We start from the raw sequence: 22138 nt of genomic DNA on the forward strand, positions 1-22138 counted from the left end.
GAGAATGTAAATTAAAACACCTCATGAGGTTTAGAACAACATATGAGTCCTCTCTGAAATAGCACAACATTCACTGCCTTTGGGACATGTCTTTCCTGTAGGAATGGGGAAGGTAAAGATGGGAATTATGCTCCTACGGGCGAGATGTCCTCAGATTCCTACCCAAACTGGCTCCGCTTCCACATTGGGATTAACCGGTATGAGCTTTACTCCAGGCACAATCCGGTCATTGATGCAATGCTGAAGGATCTGGTGTCACAGAGAATTACCAGTGTTGGTAAGGCAATATTTGAGATTACACAATAGAAGCATTAGATGTAAATCTTAAAAGGGGAGGTGATTTTAGGATTGCATGCGGTGGTACTGTTCTGATGCATGCTTTGAGTGCAGCTTCATCTTTTAGTGCTGCTCTTCCTAACCAGTTTAAATAGATTAATTGAATGAAGTTTCTCTAAGATAATGGCTAGACTCTTCCTGCACTCTGGCTGCAGATGCATCAATAAAATTGCACTGAGATTCACTGGTAGCAGATTCCAGCAGGGTAAATGAACGAGAAGAGCGTGCAATTTAGACTTAATCAAACACCATGCTGTGGAAAAGTATCTCCTGCCAAGAAAACATATCGTCAAGTAGACTTGTACGTAATGGGTTGCATTTATGTGAAGCCCCAAGGTCAATAACTCAACTTATTACATGGCTCTCCTGAATACTTGTTTCTGATTGGACGATCGCTGTATTTTGTGGTCAGAATATTTTTGTATATTGACTACTAAACTGTATATTTGACCAGTGTCCCTGGCAACCAGTATCTCTCAAATCAACACAAGCTTCTCAGATGATAAAATAATTCCTCAAATCAATATTTCATGTCCTTTTATTTATTTATTAATCAATGCAATAAGGGAGATGATGTACAGTAACCCAGTCATTATCACAAAATAAACCCATCCAGCATGATCCAGACCCCTCTGGTTCATGCCAGGGTCTGGATTTATTTTGATTTATATTGACCGGTTGACTGTACATTTATTCCTCATTAATATACTGTTTAGGGTTTCTAAGAACTCTAGAAAGTTGCATGTTAATCTGCAGTGATAGCGATCTTTAAAAAACTGGCATGGCACAGCAAGCCTCTTAAGTGACCCGAGGCGGTGTTGTTTTCCTTCATCTGTTTGTGATTGCCTGCATATTTATTACAACACGTTTTTTTGTTTTGTTTTTTTTTTTTTTTTTTTTAAAGGTCTTATCAGCTTCCCTGAAAGCACAGTGTGTATGTCCAAAATACACTTGTTGTCTTTGTTTTTTCAACCATTTTTAATCAAATACAAGACTAGAACCATCTGCAATGACAAGAAAAAATAATTTTCTTAATTGGATTTTCACATTGTTATTGCTACTTGCATAGAGAGTCTTATCTTAAATGGTTCATTGTAAAAAGGCTCAAGTTATTTTCCTGAAAATTTAGCGTCACTCTTATTCTCTCTGTAGCAATGAAATCTGGAGGCACGCAGCTGAAGCTCATCATGACATTCCAGAACTATGGCCAGGCACTCTTCAAGCCCATGAAGTAAGTGATACAGTAAGAGGAAGATGATGCAGTTGTTCATTTCCCCATGGTTAAATATTATGATTATGTAAACATCTATAATCTTGGCATCAGTGTTTTTTTTTTTTTTTTTTCTTTAAATCTTTATTGGTGACTGCTTCTAAGTTCCAGGTTAAGAATATGTCTGATTGTTTTAAGGGAATTTTTCCCATTCTGTAAAGTTGTCTATACCCTGTTATTAAATCTTCTGACGGACACCATTGTGTGGTGCTTTTAGCTCAGCTGCTCAATTCTATTTGGGTACGTCTGTTATTATAATCGGTTGATAATATGCTCGGATCAGAGCTATTGAAAAAGTCTTTATAATCGTCGGCGTAGTGATCCACAATGGATGGATCATATGCCATTTGAAATGTAGGTTACAAAGGGAGGGAGGTTGTTTTTATGGATTTGACAACCCCTCAGCGCAAATAATAGTTGCCTCCCTGTAATTTTTCCGGATCTATAAATGGCAGCAAGTAAATCTTTGGTGTCATTGTCAGATTCAGAGCAGCAGCCCCTCCATCTGCATGTGCCTTAATTATCAGTTTCACAGACACTGCTTATGCTTTCTCTGGCAGATTAGTATTTAATGTCTTAGTGGTCTCATTGCTATCATTGAGACTCACTCTGTTTCCTCTATGGTTTTTCAAAGCACCAGTTAAAGAGTAATGTATACAGGATGTGGGCCTTGGTGACTGAATCATTACTAATGTGCCGGTCGACCGTATGTCCTGCCAGCTGAGTGCCTTTATTGGTCATGAAGCTGGTGTTCAGACTGTAGACACCCTTTATTCATAAAGGCATGGTTTAGCATTGACAGACTTTATTATGAGATGCTTTTCCGTGTGTGAGTTGATCAATACTCTTGAATTTTATGTAGATGAATATATAATGCCCATGCTATTTTTCTGTATTCTAATAATGTTTTCAGAATAAAGGAAGCCAATATATGAGGCGCATAAATACAGTATGTCCCAGAGGTTCAGAGATGTTCTTGGGGAGTATTTAAGGAGAGATAGGAACAATGGGTCTTTGGTGACAAGAAGCTGATAAATGTTATTAGAGAGAGGAGGTCTGAACACAGCCTGTTCCTGCTATAATTAGCACAGACCAGCACAGACACACTCATTTCTTCTAGCCACAAGCTAAACACTTCACCCCCATGAGTTCATCTTTTCTCTTCTGTTCTCCTTTTTCACTGATAGTTTGCAACCCAGGACTTACTCGTCCTTCATTCTGTAAATAATTTTTTCACAAACTGATTTGTCTACGTGCTTTCCATACCTTCTCTGATGAGTCAGGCAAGGACCTGTTCTTGCAACGTGTGGTTTAGCAGAACAAGTTTCTTTCTTTTGATTCATGCCTGTGTGCTTTAATATGCCATACACTCAGACTTTCCTTTATTACTGTACAGTCTGAGGAAATTGCCTAATCAGCTTTAATTCTCTTAATCATATTAGCCAAGAATTAAAAGGCAATTAAATCATAATTCACTTACCTTTATGTCATTCCAAACCTGTATGATTTTCTTTCAACTGTGGAGCACAAAATTAGATGTTTAGAAGAATGTTCACGCTGCTCTTTTCAACACAGTGAAAGCAAATGGTGACCTGGGCTGTTACACTCCAGAAATAAGAGAAAAACTCCATAAAATGATGAAGAGGGAAGGTGACTAACAATTTAAATGTCATATGGTGCTTTTTTAAAGCCTAACAGTCCATAGTTGCCATTCGCTTTCGTTGTATGGAAAAGAGCAGTCACAAACCCATGCCTAACATCTCCAGAATAAAGAAATCCATACAGGTTTGGAACAACATTAAATATTTCCTTCACTTATTCATTTGTAGCATGTGTTTTTGGCAGATTCAATTTGGGCTCCTGAATACTGGCTAGATTGTTAGATAATTCACTATGATCATTTGAAAAAATAAAAGTACTTTGATTGGTCTCAAAAGCAGGTCATTTTGTAAGGAATTCTTATGAGGCTTGTTAGCTTAAGCATCTGCTTACGCAGAATTATTTAGGCTATTTAACAGAATTAATGAAACTCTGTGATGAATGTGTGTGAGTGGATTAGACAGATCATCGGGGGTGATAGTTTTTTAAGACCTTCCACAGTCTACAATCAAGGTTTAATAAAGAAAAGATACAAGAACTCAATGTAGGAAAGGAGAGCTCTTCTAAATGCATCATTGTTCAAGCACTATTTAAAGATAAAGGAGATTTTAATAGCAAACAGACGGGTCTTAAAGGCTTCTCTCTGAGGCATGAAGTGCTCCAAAATGGATCTTCCTCTGTCCTGAGACATAGAGGCAAAGGGACAACAACACAATCATTCTCATCTGCTTGTGTTGTTTGACATCTCCTTGTAAATATCACATGATACAGACTTTGTGCAGTGATTTCTAACTGCGTTTGCTTGACACAGATTGTTCCATTGGAAATCAAGTGTTATTTCAGGTACCAAAATGATTATTGTAAAAAAGTTAGCAGAAATATCCTTAAAAACAAACATTAAAATGTATTATGTCCAAAAAATTATTCTAAATTATAGGTATATTTTTTGATTGTCTTCATGTTTCGCACAAAAGAAAACTATTCAACATAGTTTAGAATATTTTTTTTTACTAGCTGTAGTTTTGTTCATGGCTTTTGAGGCTTTTTTTTTTTTTGTATTTATTTTGTTAGCCTAACTATGGTTAATTATACGGTTAAAGTTCATTTAATTATATATTGTTTTTTTCCCCTGTTGTCCACACCCACCATTTGAGAACTACTGGAAGAACATCTCACACAACTGCATGACTTAGAGTTTTAGAGAGATTGAATGAAATGAATCAGATGAATGAGTGTTTGCCTGTTATCTCTCTCTCATGAAACCTCCATTAGAGTTGATCCACCATGTAGATGACTGCAGCCCCGCTTTCTCAGGAGCACTGACATGCTTCATCCATAATTAGCTCCTCCCTGGTCACACTAGACGGGATTTTGGGACAAACATGCTGTCATTGATTAAACTAATCTGATGAGTCATTCCGGTGCTGCTCGCTTAGCTGTTTGACAGATGAGAGATGCTAATGTAAAATGTATACTAGAGGTATGAATTTCACCACAGACAGTACAAGGAGAAAGAGATGGGCCACTCATGAAAAAAATTATTTGAGAAATGCTAAATGGAAGTCCCGTCCCGTCCCTCAAGACAATAGATGTTATAAGAGCCAGCTTTTTGATAGTTGTTTATTCTAGAGCATCTGTGTGCTTTATAGCAGAAATTATGTTTTAGTGCAATATACTAAAATTTTATGTTTACTATAGTTAGTATTATATTATATTATATAAATTATTTGTGAGAGTTTTTTTTAGAAAGTGTTTGCTACTATTTAATTTACTTAATTAAAGGATTTAAATGGATATAAGGAAATAAAGAACACATACAGAAAACAGTAAAAGAACTAGAATTTATTGTAAAAAGTAATCCATTCGTCATTTCAATATGCTGCAAATGTTTCTTGTCACATCGAATTCAGTTATGCATTACATAAATCACATAAATGAAAGTTTATTTTCAATTCAAAATGAAGAAAGTTGTGTTTTTACATCACAAGAAATTATTATTTTTTCTCTATCTTATAACATTTCTGTTGTAAAACAGTAAGCCTTTACTTAGTTGTGTGCATCTTATCTCACAATATAGGCCAGTGGGTATCTGAAGTAAATATCAAAATAAAAGCTTTTATTTCATAATGCCTTACTCAAAAATAAAGCCAAAAAGTAGGAAAAGGGCTCACAGCCACCTACTTGAGAAGCCTTATGCTGTGCAAACTTTGGAAACTTTTTAAAGTGTTTGCTATAACATTAACTAGGGCTGGACTGGCGCTGAAAATAGCCTAAACTCAATGCTGGCCAATCACAACCCAAAGCAAATAATCCCCCACTAAATGTATCACTTATGCATATAATACAAACTACTGTCTGCTGTACTTTCTAGTTTATATTGATTTTGTACTGTGTGTGAAATGTTTACATTGGAAAGGTGGTGCAGTTAAATTACATAACAAATGAAAAAAAATCTATTTTTTAATGTTCAGATACTTTCTCCTATCCCAGATTGATATAAATAAGTAAATTGTAGGCTGACATCTGACAAATGTTAACACTGCAGTCCCGAGCATCCCAAACCAAGCCACATGGGCTTAATCGGTGAGTTTGGGTGGGACTATCTGCTTGGTTGACCAGTAGCTGACTGGACAAAGTGACTCGACCTGTCCATCTGAAAAATACCCGGTGGCAATAACATGTCTTTATGCATTTTGTTTATGCCGTTTAGTAGCCACAGGATCTTGCTGAAAGCATCTTAGTTATTCATGTGGTTTATACTAATGCTAGATTCTCAGTCACAGAAGCGTGTGCTTCAGGGGTGTCTGCCATAATGGATTACTGTCTGAATGCTCTGAGGTTTTGAGTATCCACAAGGTTAATAATATCTACCCTGACAGTTCAGTTTCCACAGATCTGTTCCTATCCAAGATATGACTCTCATGAAAAAATCAGACCAGAGCTTACTCTTATTTATAATGCTTCTGCTTAGTTCTTGCCCTGTCTTTGAGGCCTTTGGCAAAACTTGTAAAAAGGGATTCACATCAGCTTAATGCACCATGAAATTCTAAAACTGCATGTAGCTTTAAAGCATTTATTTTCTTAGTTTTTAGTTGTGTTTACTAATTTACTAGAGAGAGGTAATCGATTTGACCAATATTGACATTTTATGATATTTTTTCTATTGAATTGATAATTGATTCTTCAGTACTGAGACCACTGATAAATAAAACATCTTTTAAAAAATCATTTAGTGAATCTCTAATGTTTTGCACAAAACAATGCCCCTGTGTGTTCAAAAAGATGCCTTCACATGTGAAGTAACTTAACCATTTTTTACAGCCATTAATTATCAAGTAAGAAACATGTAACATTTTAAGCTTAGCATTGAGGCATAGCCCAAAACAAAGATTAAAATAAATATAATGGCATAAATTGTTTTGCAGTCTAAGTGTGTGTATGTTTTTTTTTACTTGTTTCTCTCCCCAATCACTATAATTAAAGACAGATGTTAATCATTATTCACTTGACCTCCTTATCACCGCTCGTCTCCACACCCTTTCTCCTGCTTCAGCCTTTCGCTTTCCAACGCCCCCCTCGCCACATACCCCCACCGCCCGACTCAGGCCGGGGAGCCATCCGGCCTGAAAACAGCCCCCCCCCCATTTCTAGAGAGGAAGTCGGCCACAGCCATCTGGGCCCCCGGCCTGTGGACCAACTTGAACTTAAAAGGCTGTAAAGCTAGATACCAACGGGTGATTCGCGCGTTGGTATCTTTCATACAGTGGAGCCACTGGAGGGGCACATGGTCCGAACAGAGAGTGAATTCCCGTCCCATGAGGTAATAACACGAGTGAGGATGGCCCACGGAATGGCCAGCCACTCTTTTTCAATGGTGCTGTATCTGGTCTCTCTCTTTGAGAGCTTTTGACTCAGATACAGCACCGGGCACTCCTCTCCTGCAACCACCTGAGACAGGACTGCACCCAGCCCCCTGTCCAACACATTCCGTCTGTAACAAAAAAGGGAGAATCAAAGTTAGGAGAGTGCAAGAGCTTATAGATTTATATACACATGGCAGCAAGAGCTTATAGAGCTTATATACACAGGGCAGCCTTTACCTTGGTTAGGGCCTGTTGGTACAGCTCCGTCCACTGGACCGGATCTGGTGCTTCCTTTTTAGTGAGATCAGTCAGCGGGCTGGTGAGCTCCGAATAATAACTATAATATCCCGCCAGCCCCAGGAACTGTCTCACCTCCTTTTTGGTCTTGGGACTTGGGCAAGCCGCAATCGCTGCGGTCTTGTCAATTTGGGGACGCACCTGCCCATGATCCAAGTGGAAGCCCAGATACCGTACCTCCACATGCCCAATTGCACACTTCAGTGGGTTTGCCGTGAGTCCAGCCACCCTCAAGGATCTCAGGGCAGCATGCAGATATTCCATATGCTGCTGCCAATCATTACTGTGTATGATGATGTTGTCGAGATAGGCAGCGGTGTACGCGTTATGTGGCCGGAGAATCTTGTCCATGAGATGCTGAAAGGTGGTGGGAGCCCTGAACAACCCAAATGGAAGGGTAACAAATTGGTGTATCCCAAACAGCGTTGTGAAGGCTGTTTTTTCCTTGGATAATGGCGACAAGGGGATCTGCCAATACAGTTTTCTTAAATCCAGTGTCGAATAAAAGCGAGCCGTACCTAACCGATCAGCTCATCAACTCGGGCATTGGATAAGCATCAAATTTCGACACTGCATTTACCTTTCTGTAATCAACACAGAAAATGGACGGAGCCATCAGTTTTAGGCACTAAAATTATCGGGCTCGCCCAGTCGCTATGCGATTCTTCTATTACTCCCAACCCTAGCATGGCCGTTAATTCATCCTGTCCCACTTTTTTCTTGTGTTCCGGTAAATGATAGGGGGTGCTGTGCGCCACTTCCCCTGGGATCGTTTCAATGTGGTGCTGTATGAGGTTCGTGCGACCAGGCAGGGGTGAAAACTAGGGATGCACCGGTTGACCGGCCATAAATCGGTTTTTGGTCTTTTTTCGGCCGTTTTTTCCAGAAGTGCGCCCGCGTGCACAGACTGCATTGTAATCATTCGCTATCATGTCATTTATGTGGAAGTATTTCGAAATCTGTGCGCAGGACACGGGCAGTCGTTCAGCACTGGAACTGCAGAGTTAGTCCGTGCTGTTTCTGCATTGCATACATAACGCAAACGGACTGCATATGCACTGCAGACGGAGTATGTGTGAAACAGGCATTACATGTCTGAGGCACAGATAGCAGGAAGTGAACAGCCGCTGGTGTACTGGCGCACAAATAAGAGCCCCTTTCCTGCGCTCGCTGAAGCTGCGCGAGCGTACTGGACCTGCCCGCCCCCTACACAAGTGGAGATAGTGAAGGGATGTTCAGCTCAACTTCTCGCGTGTTGGATGAGAAACGAAACGGACTAAACTGTGACAGAACTGAAGCAGAACTTTTTTGTAAAGCAGAACTTGCATACACGTTTGAAAAGCCAGAAGTAAACGTCAGTTCTGTATAAGATGATTATTTTTATTTTACCTTAAAATTACATCGACTTAATTTGATTTAAAATTCACCTGCTGTAGCACACTGAAAAAAAGTGTTTCATTCATCCAATTAATTTTTTTTTATAATAATTAACACACATATATATTTAACTAAAATAAAACAATAATTATTCATATTCTCAAGTAAAAAAAAAAATACAGATGTGAATCATTATCCTTTTTTTTAATTGGACGAATTAAACACTTTGCATCTTTGTTTTTTTCGCACCAACATGATTTTAACATTTTGGAATAATTTATTTATATAGCATACTTTTATTTAGTCTCACTGGTAAAGACCTTTTTTATTTAAAACCAGATTTAAAAACTAAAACAAATACTGAATGCTGATTAAGAAACATCTTATTGAATATGTGTTGATGGTGTTGTTTGGACTGTAGAACTATGCAGTTGTTGCCTTTAATTTCACATGGTTACAGTTAATCTTTTCATTTAAGGCCAGTTCTATGTAGTTTCAACCCAATTCAAAAACAAAAGCTAAATGCTGATGTCTGTACCATGTTTGTATTGAATGTAGCCTACTTACTGTGCAGTCACTGCCGTTAATTTCAGATGTTTACGGTTATTGTTTTCAATAGCCAAAAGCCAGTTTGGCCTATTAAATACCAAATAAGCATCTTGTTTATGTATATTTTCCTTCTTTCTTGATTGTTGCTTAAAGAAAAAAAAAAAATTGGAAATCAGTATCGGAATCGGGTAGTTTGCTTGTAAAAAATCGGTATCGGAACCGGCCATGAAAAATCATGATCGGTGCATCCCTAGTGAAAACACATCCGCAAAATCTGCTTGCAACTTGGCTAACTCAGTGAGCTGTAGTGGTGAGAGGTTTAATTTAGAACTAGATGTTGGAAGTAACACAAGCATTCTCTCTCCCGGTGTAAATTGAGACATGCTCACGTAACCCCTGTTGTACAGCCAACTTTGTTTGTCTTGAGCCTGGAGAAAATTCTCCATAGACAGCCGCCCCAGAGTGTGGAGTTTTGCTCGGAGGTCCATGACATACTGAATTTCACTACGGCTGTTTGAAGGCCCCTCCTCCTAAGCCTCTTTAATGATGTCAAGCACCCCGCAGGGCTGACGACCATAGAATGGGGAAAACCCTGTGGAGGCTTGTGGAACCTCCCGCACTGCGAACAGGGGCTCAAGCCATTTATCCCAATATTTGGCTTCCTCCTTCACAAACTTACGAACCATGGATTTTAACGTGAGATTAAATCATTCAACCAAGCCGTTCATTTGTGGGTGATAGACACTGGTGTGAATCGATATATTGCCCAGAAGTTTGTATAGCGCGCTTAACGTACGTGACATAAATGCCGTGCCCTGATCAGTGAGAATTTCTTTGGGGATCCCCACTTGGCAGATGAGTCGAAACAGTTCGTCCGCCACACTCTTTGCCGAGATGGTGTGTAGCGGCACTGCTTTTGGGTATCGTGTTACATAGGCCACCAGAACTAATGCAAAAGGATGTCCTGAACGTTCTAATGGCCCGATGATGTCCATACCAATTCTCTTGAAGGGGACTTCTATCAGTGGTAATCGACGCAAAGGCGATTTAGAACTGGCCGGAGGATTTACCAGCTGACATTCACGACACACCGCACACCACCGGCGGATGTTCTCATGAATGCCCTGCCAAAAGAATCGTCACCTGATACAACCTATCTTTTATAGGGAAAAATAAGGATAAGAGAGTGGTTGGTCAGGCTGGAGAAGCCGTCCATCGATGGTGCGGACCCGGTCATACGCATTTTTAAGCATCTTATCACAAGACTGGTCCAGCGTACAGTCATCTAGCTCAGGGGACATAAACACAAAACCCCCAATAACTGCGTAAAAGCTGGCCAATCTGTCCCCCAAATCAGCGGATGCCTAAGGTGGGAATTAACTGCCACCTTCATTCTATGCATTTCCCTCCGAAACTGAATACTAACAGGCACTAAAGGGTAGTCCACCACATCCCCGTGCACACACCTCACCTTAACATTGCGGCTCGTATCCAATGCCCTTTGTTGCATCAGGCTTTGATTAATGGAGGTTTGGTTACATCCCGAATCCACCAAAGCCTGATATGTACCCACCTTGATACTCACAGGTATTTGGTACAGACTGGCTTGATCGGGGGCAGCCGCCGGGGAGTCGGGAACCCGGATCAACGCTCCCACCTCCATCACTGGACACCGGTCCAGAAAATGACCTGGGTCCCCGCATCTTCAGCAGGCTGGCCCAGGCCTTCCCGCCACCCCAGCGGCAGAAGGATGGCCAAGAGATTGGCGGAGAAGACCTTCAAAAAGTTTCCCTGGAAGACCCTACTCCGCTATGGGGTTTGTGGGGGCACGTTTCTACGCGACCTGGGAGTAGGAATAGGGCGAGAGGGAGAAAGAAGGGAAGGAGAGGGGGGAGAGAAAGAGAAGTTACAAAGGGGCTCGCCAACCCCTGGGCACGCCACCAGATGGTCTTCAGCCAGCTGGATGGCCTGCGTCAGCGACGTGGGGCGATGGCACTGGACCCACTTGGCCATCCCCCATGGTAGCTGAGCGATGAACTGTTCCAGCACCACCAGATCGACCACTCCCTCTACATCGCGTTCCTCCGCCAACAACCACTCACGGCAAGCGTCCTGGAGCTGTTTGGCCATCACGAACTGCCGGCCACTGTCCCCCAGCTCCCTTGACCGGAAGCGTTGCCGATATTATTCAGGGGTATGGCCGACTCGTTGAAGGATGGCCTGCTTCAGATCGTCATAGGCAAGGAGGTTCGCTACAGGCAGCTGTTGGGCTGCCGCCTGTGCTTCCCCAGTCAGCAGTGGGATTAGGCACACTGGCCATTGGGTGCGTGCCCAGCCGCACGCCTCGGCTGTTCTCTCAAAGAGATCCACAAACGCCTCTGGATCGTCCTGTGGACCCATCTTCATCAGCGGGACATAGGCGATGGAGGGGACTGCTACTGGGGCGACCTCCTGGCCAAGCAAGCTCCGGAGGACTCGCTGGTCTTCATCCTGCGCCTGGACCAACAGGCGGAACCGATCCTCGTGCTCCAGCTTGAGGTCCATCAGCACCTGATGTTGGGTTTGTTGAAGCCCGGCGAGCGACTTCACAAGCTCCACAAGTGGCTTGCTTGAGCTGGCTGCATGGCAGCATGCCAGCCTCCTTGTCCTGGGTTTCGGCACCAGTGTAATACAGTTAGTTTCAGATGAAGGACAAGGAAGTCAGGGGTGGCAAATAAAGCTGTTTATTCACTCCAAAATACAATAGAACAAAAATAAAGTGATGCTCGGCTCTCTGCCTCCACAGTCTCAGAACACACACACACACACACACACACACACACACACACACACACACACACACACACACACACACACACACACACACACACACACACACACACACACACACACACACACACACTGCTCCAACTCTCTCTTGGATGCAGCTCGACCTCTCCTCCTGGGTCTGCAGGGCGGTTATATCTCGTCTCTCCCCAATCATTGGAAATTAAAGACAGGTGTTAATCATTATTCACTTGACCTCCTTATCAATGCTTGTCTCCACACCCTTTCTCCCGCTGCAGCCTTTCTCCTTCCCACGCCCCCTCGCCACAGTATTATTATAATCAAACATGTTTTTTCTTTTTTTTTTGTTAATCTGTTAATCTCTGTTATTTAGTGTCTGTCTGTTGGTGTAGTTTTAAAAGCAGAGGGGCATATGAGCAGCAACAGAGTGCACAACAACACAAACGGGTCTATTTTATAACCTGTAGTTACTGTCATTCGAGCACCTTGGGAATAATTAGCTGATAATGAGGCACGAGGTAAAATACTGTGTTCACAGTTGTCACTCTCAATTATAACAACACAGGCGTTACATGCATGATTTTATCTCTTCTCAGTAGGGCAAACTCTCTAATTGGCCCTAACCATTATGTTGAATTTAAGAGATAACTGGGGGACAACAGAATGCACACAACTGGGGACAACCCAGTACACAATGCCAACTCTGCAAAGCTGTGTAGTTCACTGCAGTGTGCTGCAGCTTATGAACTCAACCGAAGCTTTGAAGACATCTGTTCTACAGCTTAGCTTTGAATAAGCGTGACTCCGTTTTCTCTTTGGGATAGCTTTCAGATAGCACAGATCTGTGGAGGATGTGGACCACTCGGCTGAATGGCCTTGACTTTCCTATTTACTTTCTTCTCACTTGTGTTGGAGTAACAGTGAGGATGGGTAGACAAAATAGATGATGTAACTGGCCTTGGATTCAAATGCCCACAACTAATCTGTGTTAGCAGGCGGGCTCCCTCGCTCTTACCCTGTCTCTCTCACTTATTCTCTCACATTTTTTATATTTCTCCTTCTGCCTCTTTCAGGATTACAGCAGATACTTGTTTGTGTTGTGATAAGCGCTTCACTATATCCAGGAAAAACACAGTGCATTGTACCTCTTAAGCCTCTGCATTGGGAGCTCTTTGCTCCTGTCCATAGAGTTTCATAGTGAAAGATCAAGTGCAAAGAGAACAGCATTATTGGTCATTCCTACTGTGCAGTATATTTTTTTGCCCCCTATCATATCATATCATCTTAATATATTGGAACTCACAATTTTTAAGGACTGAATTCATATTCATAAGTGAACTTGGGCTGAATTTTTAGTCATTTCACCACTTTGCTTTGAGTGGATGTCACATGTCCCCAGGTACAGTCACTTCTGACATGAAAAATGTCAGTTTATTAAAAAATGTTGAGTTTATTGAAAAATGTCAGCTTTTAAAATAAGAAATAATCTATCTAGAATATATATTCTAGAATAAGAAATTTTCTTTATAGAATATCTTATGATAAGATTTTTTAATGAAATAAGTATCTTATGCTCACCAAGGCTTATTTGTTTGATCAAAAATGCAATAAAATAGTAATATTATAAATACTAATACAATTTAAAATAACTGTTTTCCTTTTAAATATTTTTTCAAATATAATTTATTCCTATGATGGTAATGTTCTGTTGTTTTCTCATTCAGTCTTGTTTGATTAAATTACACAAAATATCAATTTGATGTGATAATATCAGCATTAAAAAAAAAGAAGAAAAAAAAAGTTACAAATATGCCAAAATTACCTTGACATTATCATGCAAGCTAAGTCCCAATCTCTCACTCAGCGACGGCTGACTTTAGCTCTTTATTTCCTTCCTGTTAATTTTATTGCCAGGTCAAAATGAATAAAGTGTAAGTGGCTAAGCTTTACCAGAGCATATTTTTTTGAAAGTCTGCTATACCCTTTTATAGAACTACTTCCTTAAATTACAACTCAAATATATAAAAATTTAGAAGACAGAGTTCAAACGGTACTGCATAACAGAAATGACCTAACAATGGATTAACATCTGTTAAAACTGAAGGAGTGACAATTGTCTGTGTTTTAACCCAAGGCATAGTTCTAATGTGCTGTTAGACTGGGAGATGTAGGCTAATGACTGAACAGCACTAGAGCAAAACAGCTTGCAGGAGCCCATTGATCTGTTTACTCAGGATTGCAGAAATAGGCAATAGACCTGAGAAAACACGTGACACCATTTGTGGTACAGCATATGCAAATATGAGCTTTGGAATCTAATTTTGGTTTTGTGTCTAATCTCAAATCATGCAAAACAGAGTGCAGCCATTATATTTGGCCATTAGAATAATGCTGCTGTTCAGTTCGAGGATTCAGAGGAAATGGCTTTGTCATGTGGCGTTCCATTCACATTTAGACACACCTGGCCAACATCCAAAAAGCTCTCATTGAGAAACTGTCTCAAGTTCTCCATAATCCCTGTCTCCACAAATACAGTCCCTTCTAAAAAGCAGCCTAACCAACACACAGTATATAAGCCTAATGAATCATTCCAGGAGTAAGATGTATGAAGTTCTTTGTTGGGTCACAAAGTCAATGAAAACTCACACTGCAAGCTTATATCTCAAACAAACACTTTTCTGTATGTATGCACATATATAGAGAGGAAGATGCAGGATATTACTCTATGGGCTACCCTTCCTCTATAATCTATATAGCCTGTAATCTACTCGCTCTTCAGAAAGGCAGTATGCCACGTACTGCACTCTAGCAGTGGGACTGCTGAGGATTTCAGAGCTTGCAGCCTAGCAAATGTGTTTTGGTGTGGTTTTTTCTTTCTTTCTTTCCCCTGCCTTTTGTGTCTATGCTCAGGGAATTATGAAGGGAACTTCTACATAACTGGAAAATATGAACTCTTCAAACCAAGCCAGCATAAAAAGTGTAGTTAATCCAAGCTTCTCTCACAAACTTGTTTTTTCTTCCCTCTATAAAACATCTCAGACTGTTCCTATAAATGTTTAACAATTTTAACTCTGCCACTGTGTGGCCGTTATGTTTCCTATTGTGCAACGGTCAGCTACTGGATTCCATGTTCTCACCACACGGTCAATAGCATGTGATTTAAAATGAATTTATGGGTATTTTGACCCTTTTACCAAAGCTATATTTCATTGTGTGAGATCTCAGAAGTACAGAAGCCTTTGTATCTTTTAGTTTCTTCTGATTTGATTACAGTTGTCTGTCTTTCTTCACAACTATAAAAGAATCAAATAAACCTGGAATTTTCCAAGTTCAGTCATTTGCATTTGTGGCATAATGTTGATTACCACAAAAAAAATGTCCCTCCTTTTCTTTAAACAAAGCAAAAAATCTTGGTTACAGCAAGGCACTTAAAATGCAAGTCTGTAAACGTTAGAAAACTCACTGTTTCAATGTGTTACAACAACAATGTTAACGTAATTTTAGTGTGAAAAAAATCTAATTCTATCTGATGCTCAGTAAACAGCCACAAATACTGTTTTGTATTTAAATAATACAAATAATACAATAATTTAAATAACTGTTTGTATTTAAAACTTGTGTTGAACCAGGAATATTCCTTTTAAACCACTGACTCTCCTGGAGAGGAAGCCCGTGTGTCTAAATGAGGAGTGAAAGCAACGACTGTGAACACCAGTGCTTGGTTTACTTTAGACTGGTGTAACCAGGGCTGGGCCTTTTCTTGCCCTTTAATTTATAGAGCTCTGCTTATCAATTCTCGCTTTACTTTTCCACCCACTAATTTACCTAACTTCATGGTGGGATGCTTACCACAGACTCAGGGAGTTTTTATCCCTGTTCATTGCTTACGGCTGCATTTTACCTGGGCATGATGTTTGTTATGGGGGCTGGAAGGAATACTAAAATATTACTCTGGAGAAAAGAACTGCAATTGTGATGTGAGTAAGAGTGTACAGAGAGTAAGCTAATGTGTGTTTATAGAGAAGAGGTCTGCATTAGTCTCAGGTGGTCTACAAATTATTGTTTGATCTAAGCTTTGTGGGAAAAATAAAAATATGTACTAAATTTAATACAATATTACAACAACTTTCCACATTCAACCTCTTTTTCTAATTCAGCTGATTATGAAGTTCAAATTAAGCTAAAAGTTTAATTGTCCTTCACTGCTTAAAGTGTAGTTTAGAAAAATTACATTTAAAATGTGCAAAAATATGACTCAGTTTCAGTAATGAATATTTAAACTACTTTGCAATGTGACTATCATAACAAATGAAAATGCATTAATATGCATTTTAGTATTGGCCAGGCTTAAACTGTGATGCTTGAGTTTATACGCTATGTAATAGGGGGTCTCTAGCTATCCAACAAAGGGGATGTTGGTCTCAGAGGGTTGAAGACCCCTGGTTTAAAGTAAATGATTTGAAGTCATGCTGTTTTTGCAATTAAGTATGAGAAAATAAGAAAACATGTCGGGCACAAGTCAGGCCTTGCCAATGCTGTTGCCACCAACAGCCAGCCCAAACTGCAGCGGTATAATTACTCTAATTGTCTCTGCAATAAATCTGAAGCCAGACATGAAAGAATTCAGGAAACATCTTTAATTATACGCAGTGGGGACCAAATAAGCACTTAGCAACTGAAAGATGTTTTATATAGAATTTATCTAGGGAATGTTTGATTTTAAAATATTGGGAGGAACTCTTCAGAAATGGTGTCTCTTCAGTTTGTTGAAGTGCCAAAGCTTAAGCCTCAATTTACTTCAAAAGACCTGTTAAAGCGGTGGCAAACCAGGAAACCGTTTTCTTAATCATTTCCAAGCACTCAAAAGCTGATAGATTTTGCATTTGAAGCACTTCCTGTGCAATATGTTGTTGTCATCAAGAATGTCAGTGCGCAACAGGTCAAACAGTAATTAAGCCGGGCTTCAGGAAACTGATCTTGAGGGTTTTCCCCCCTGCAGCGGGACTGAGGAGGCTTTCTGAGGCAGGTGCAGTGTGCTGCTGGCTATTGTCTGCCTTCTGATTGCTCCCCCTCAGGGCCTGGGGAAGAAGGGGGTGGGGTGGGTCAGAGGAGTGGGTGCTGAGTGCCCGCCGATGGAAAATGCACACTGTAGCAGAAAAAGGAGACAGTGGGAGACAGCAAGGGGTGGAGTCTGTGGTTCAGTTTCAAAACCTAGTGAGCTGCCTTGCTGTCTACATAGGCAGCTGCCTACATAAGTGACTCATTTGGATGGCTCTACTTAAGGTGCTGTCACATTAGTGACTTTTCTGCAAAATTCTGCAGGCAAAAAAAGTCCATTGTCTGTTGACAATAGTGTAGCGATGTATCAAGCACAGCTCACACAGAAGCCACTTTTAAACCAAGCAGCTTTCTGTTGGTCAGTGCTTGAACTTGAAACCTGAAAACTTTTCCACTCACTTGATCGTCCCGATTGCATGGATTCCTATTAAAATTACTGAATTCCAGTGGTAAATGTGACCACATTTTTTTTTACTAGTTTTTAATGTTTTTGAAAGTTGGCCCTTATAAGTTCCCCCAAGTTTGCATAATTGATCACAAAACAAACTGAAATGATATGAAATATTATTACAATTTAAAATAACGGTTTTCTATTTGAATATATTTCCATATGTAATGTATTCCTGTGTTTGCAAAGCTGAATTGTCAGAGAGAGGGGCTAAACATGCTAAATATGTATTGATACTTTACAGTATTAAGTGAAAAATAAGAATATTTTTAAATCTACGTTTTATTTGCTTTGTTCGCCAGCTTGGATCCTGTTGGGAGTACAGCTATAAGATGCCTTAAAATGCTGCCTCCGTAGTGTAGGCAGCTCGCTAGGTTTTGGAGCATAACAAAATATGACATGTAATAGTGTGATTATGTTATATTGGAAGCAAAGAACAGAGTCTCCTTGTCATAAACAATACAATCAAGGCCTCCTGTATGAGGCTTTCACAGCAGTGACAGTTTTACCACGGCTGCCAGAGCACCAAGGACAGGAAAGAACAGAACACCTTCAGCAGGCAGATGTTTCTTCCATTCTCAGCGTGGCCTCAGTAAATCCCTCTGGGCAGAGTAGCCAAGCTGTTTACAAGGAAAATAGAGACCAGCATCCCAGCAAAAGAGGAAATGCCTTTTACTCAGATTTGCTCTTCTGAATTATCTCTGCATTGCTACAACTAAGGTTGCCACCATTTTGACCTGAACTAAACTTTTGAAATGTTGAACTGAAGCCCGTTGACGGTGTGTTATGGAAGGAAAAAGCATTTAAACATCCTGCTGAGTAGCCTTTATGAAATGCTTTGAATGTAAAAAAAAACTTTATTATAATAGATGAAGTTTTGTTAATAGTCTTAGAAGCCTTACGTTAGAATAGGTGGAAGTGGTAAACAAATCGGCAGTGTTTTGCAGAATATGACATTTTCCAGCTGAAATGTGTTTGAACTTTAAAACTGTCACAGAGGTAGGCAACATTATACACGTTACAGATATTATAATTGGAATGAACATTGACTTTACAGTCATGAAACCTATTTCAAACACTCAAGAATAAACAGCTTTCTCTAACCTAACTTCACTGAATATTTTGAAAATATTATGAAACATTTATGAGTATTCATTCATTCATTCATTCATTCATTCATTCTTCCATTCTTCCATCCTCTGGCTTAAGCAGTAGTTTAAGATCTATCAAAGCAAAACAAAATAAGTAATTAGGAATATAAATAATTTTAAAGGAATATGTGTCACTTGATTTCTTGTTATGGATTTTATCAATGTTAAAAAGTAGAAAAAGGTCAAAGTTCAGAGTAAGAATATGCTGTTCAAATGTGCATGCTATTTTTTTCCTTTAGATGTTAATTATTTCTAAATGGGTCATTTTTCATGTAAAAGATTTACTTTGAAAAAGAATTATTTAATGTTATAAATTATTCACTTTATTTTGAAAATGAGTCTTTTATGAGAATTTGTCACAGTGTTGCGACTCTTCATTCCTGCAATAAAATAAAATAATAAAATTTAAAATAATAAAAAAAAGTCATTTAGGCCTTTATGACTAGTCATAATTTCAAGGTGTTAATAATTTATTCTTATTGATGAAAGCATTTCACGAGTAGTATAAATAGTTTGTCTAGTTACACCCTATGAAAATATGTTGCTAAAAAAGCCCTGCATCTCAGCAAGAAGTCTGCTGTATACATTTTCATGTTTTGTATCCGATGCCAAATCTGGCTCTTAACAGCATCCCTCTATTCTCCACACCCGTTCTCTCTTCCCGCCCAGAGGGATATCACTGCCTTCAGAATGACCATCCCCTCTGGAGAGGTTTTTTCTTCTCTTTCTCTCCCGTGTTCCACTCGTCCATGTCTCACTGTCTTTCTGCCCTCACGCTGTGCTCTGGCCTCGGATCCTGTCCATTAAGCTGTTTCCAGCAGCTCTGTAATATGAAGGAATGGAGTGCCCTCGGCACCCTGACATTCTGACTGTGTCATCATTAACCTGCCCGTCTGTGTATCTGCCCTCCGCGGAGCTTGCGTTTGCTGCATGGCTGAGGCGGGCGCTGGAATGGCACAAATTATGTGCTTTTTATTAGACGTTGAGGTTATCCTATTAAAGGGAAGGCAGAGTGGGCTGGGATGTGATATTCAGTCTAAAGCATTGAAAAGCTCTCTGAATGCCGTCTAGAGATAATCCCTAACTTCACAATGCAGATGTGCTTTTTTCGAAGCCATTTTCCCATGCACTTATACATACACTGATCCAAGAGGACCATACTGCTCCTTGAATGTACTGTATAAGGAATATATTTATTGACATTATATCAGCCAAGCGTTGTAGATTTTGTTGGCTCACATATTTGTATAATGATCTAAGACTTGATACACTGGAAAAAAATGGACTGAATGGGGTATTAGGAATTTTGCGCAATGGTAAACGTTAAAAACAATTAAAAATATGGGTTTTTTAGAGGCAAGAGTGAATAATGGGCTTTGTATTGTCATACTGTATTCATTGTCTGATCCTTACAATTGTGCTTTATAAAGCCTTTAAAAAAAATAAATAAATAATAGTTGTAATAATATATACGTATATAATAATAATAAATGTCCTTACAACATTTTTTTTTATCTTTAACTTGTATCATGGCTCACTTTATTTTTCTTATTTTATTTAACTGCATTTAATTTTATTTCAATATTTTTTATTTTAACATTAATTTAGTTCTCATTTATATAATAATAATAATAATAAATGTCCTGACAAAATTTTTAATTTAACATTTGTTTTATAAGCTTTTTTACCTGACATTTTAAATACAGCGTGTATACACTTATTTTCTCTCCTATTGAAACTAAAAGATGAGGTGGAACTAATGAAGTGCTCATCCTTCTGAAAAATAGCCAGAATACTTAATAAATAAACACAGTGATGAGGATGTGTACCATTTTTTTTGAAGATTTCTACAGGCACAGATTCTGTGTGGGCCTAGTTATAGTAAAATGTCTAGTTGATTCATCTTGTGCTGTAAATAATCAACCTTTAAATGCACACATACACACAACACACACACAGCAGCTTATGACCATTAGGCTGTTGGAATGCTAGACATTCCTGGTAATGCCCCTTAAGAGAAGAGGGCAAATATGGGATATAAATTATGTAAAGCCTTCTCCCGAGATGCTCTGTCATATCCCGCTGTTTCGCTTTTGACTGTGTTACTGCATACTCTGTGTTGTTTTCCCGTCAGAAGATAACACCTAATACTGTGGACGAATATTCACCTCAGTAAAAAGGCTTTTTTCAGAGTTCCCTTCTACTGTAAGACAAAGGCTGATGAGGTCGCTTGTTTCTAACAATAAAGCAGTTATTCTGCCGTTCCCCGGGTTAGCAATAGCATTGTTTTCCTGCAGTTGAAGAACTGCCTTTGTTTTCTTGGCTGCAGGCTATAGCCTGAGGAGAGACAATTAAGGTGTGCTACGTGCTATGAGAGCCAAATCCAAAATGTCAGACTCAGCCTGACTAATTAGTGGTAATTGCTGTATAGGCAAAGCAATTTGCTTGTTTTCTCTTCAGTACTGTAAGTCATACATCTAAAGACATGGCTTTACATTCAGGGTTTTGTGAAAGATACCAGGAGAATGATAACACTTAAGACTGTTTTAGAAGCAACAGTGATTAATGGGCTTTTGTGTTCATTGAATGATCCTTACAGTTTGTGTTTTAGAAATATAAAATTTTAGATCCAGCAGGTAATTGCTTTCTGTTTTCTGTCCTGTGTTGCATTTGCTATTGAAACAAGAAGATGGGGTGGAATTAATGAAGAACTCATCCCCCTTTTTTAAAATAGCGAATACAATGTCACATCCATGAAAGATGATTTGCTACTTGCCGGTCAGGTTTTTATTTTATTTTATTTTATTTTTTATTTTATTCAAACGTCATTTATGTTGTGTTTTGTTTTGTTTCATTATGTTTTGTTTTGTATCTAAACATACAGTATAGCAGTCATCCATTGATGAGGTTAGACATATTAATGTGATTGTCATTCAAGAGAATAAAAATTAAAAATAATAAAAAATACACTAGCATATAGATGACGTCATGCTGTTTCATGGATCCCATAAAATTGTTTAGGGAAACTAGGGTTTAGGGTTTAGATCAAGCCATAAAATTCTGTAAAGCATGGATGCCACTGCTATCAAAACACAAGAAAATAAAGAGAATGCAGGATTCATACAGGGTTGTACCAGATACTGAAGTCAACCATTAAAGTGCCTTGAAAAATCTAAAGGAGAAAAAAATGATAATTTTATACAGAAAGCAAAAGCAAAATCTCAGGTGATGCATTTAACATTGACCCAGTCAGGGCTTTGTTCTATTTATATAACCAATGAAAAGGACGTGTTTGCCTAGAAAAGCATAGCTGAGCACCGTAAATCAATGAAAAATACTCACCGCTCCCATGGGTCAGTTGTAATTATTAATGATAATGGCAGCTGTCATTTCTCGCTCCTAG

The 22138-nt window shown here is 39.3% G+C and overlaps 1 protein-coding gene across 1 annotated transcript in view; it reads left to right on the forward strand.

The window, feature by feature from the left end:
- Positions 1-22138, forward strand: part of LOC109066620 (extracellular serine/threonine protein kinase FAM20C-like) — a 43412-nt gene that overhangs the window by 1533 nt on the left and 19741 nt on the right. Inside the window, exons 2-3 of the mRNA XM_042767461.1 lie at positions 102-277; positions 1489-1567. Coding sequence (XP_042623395.1) covers positions 102-277; positions 1489-1567 — 255 coding nt within the window. The remainder of the gene's footprint in view (positions 1-101; positions 278-1488; positions 1568-22138) is intronic.

This window comes from Cyprinus carpio, chromosome A12 (genome assembly GCF_018340385.1).
Source record: "Cyprinus carpio isolate SPL01 chromosome A12, ASM1834038v1, whole genome shotgun sequence".
Lineage (NCBI taxonomy): Eukaryota > Metazoa > Chordata > Actinopteri > Cypriniformes > Cyprinidae > Cyprinus > Cyprinus carpio.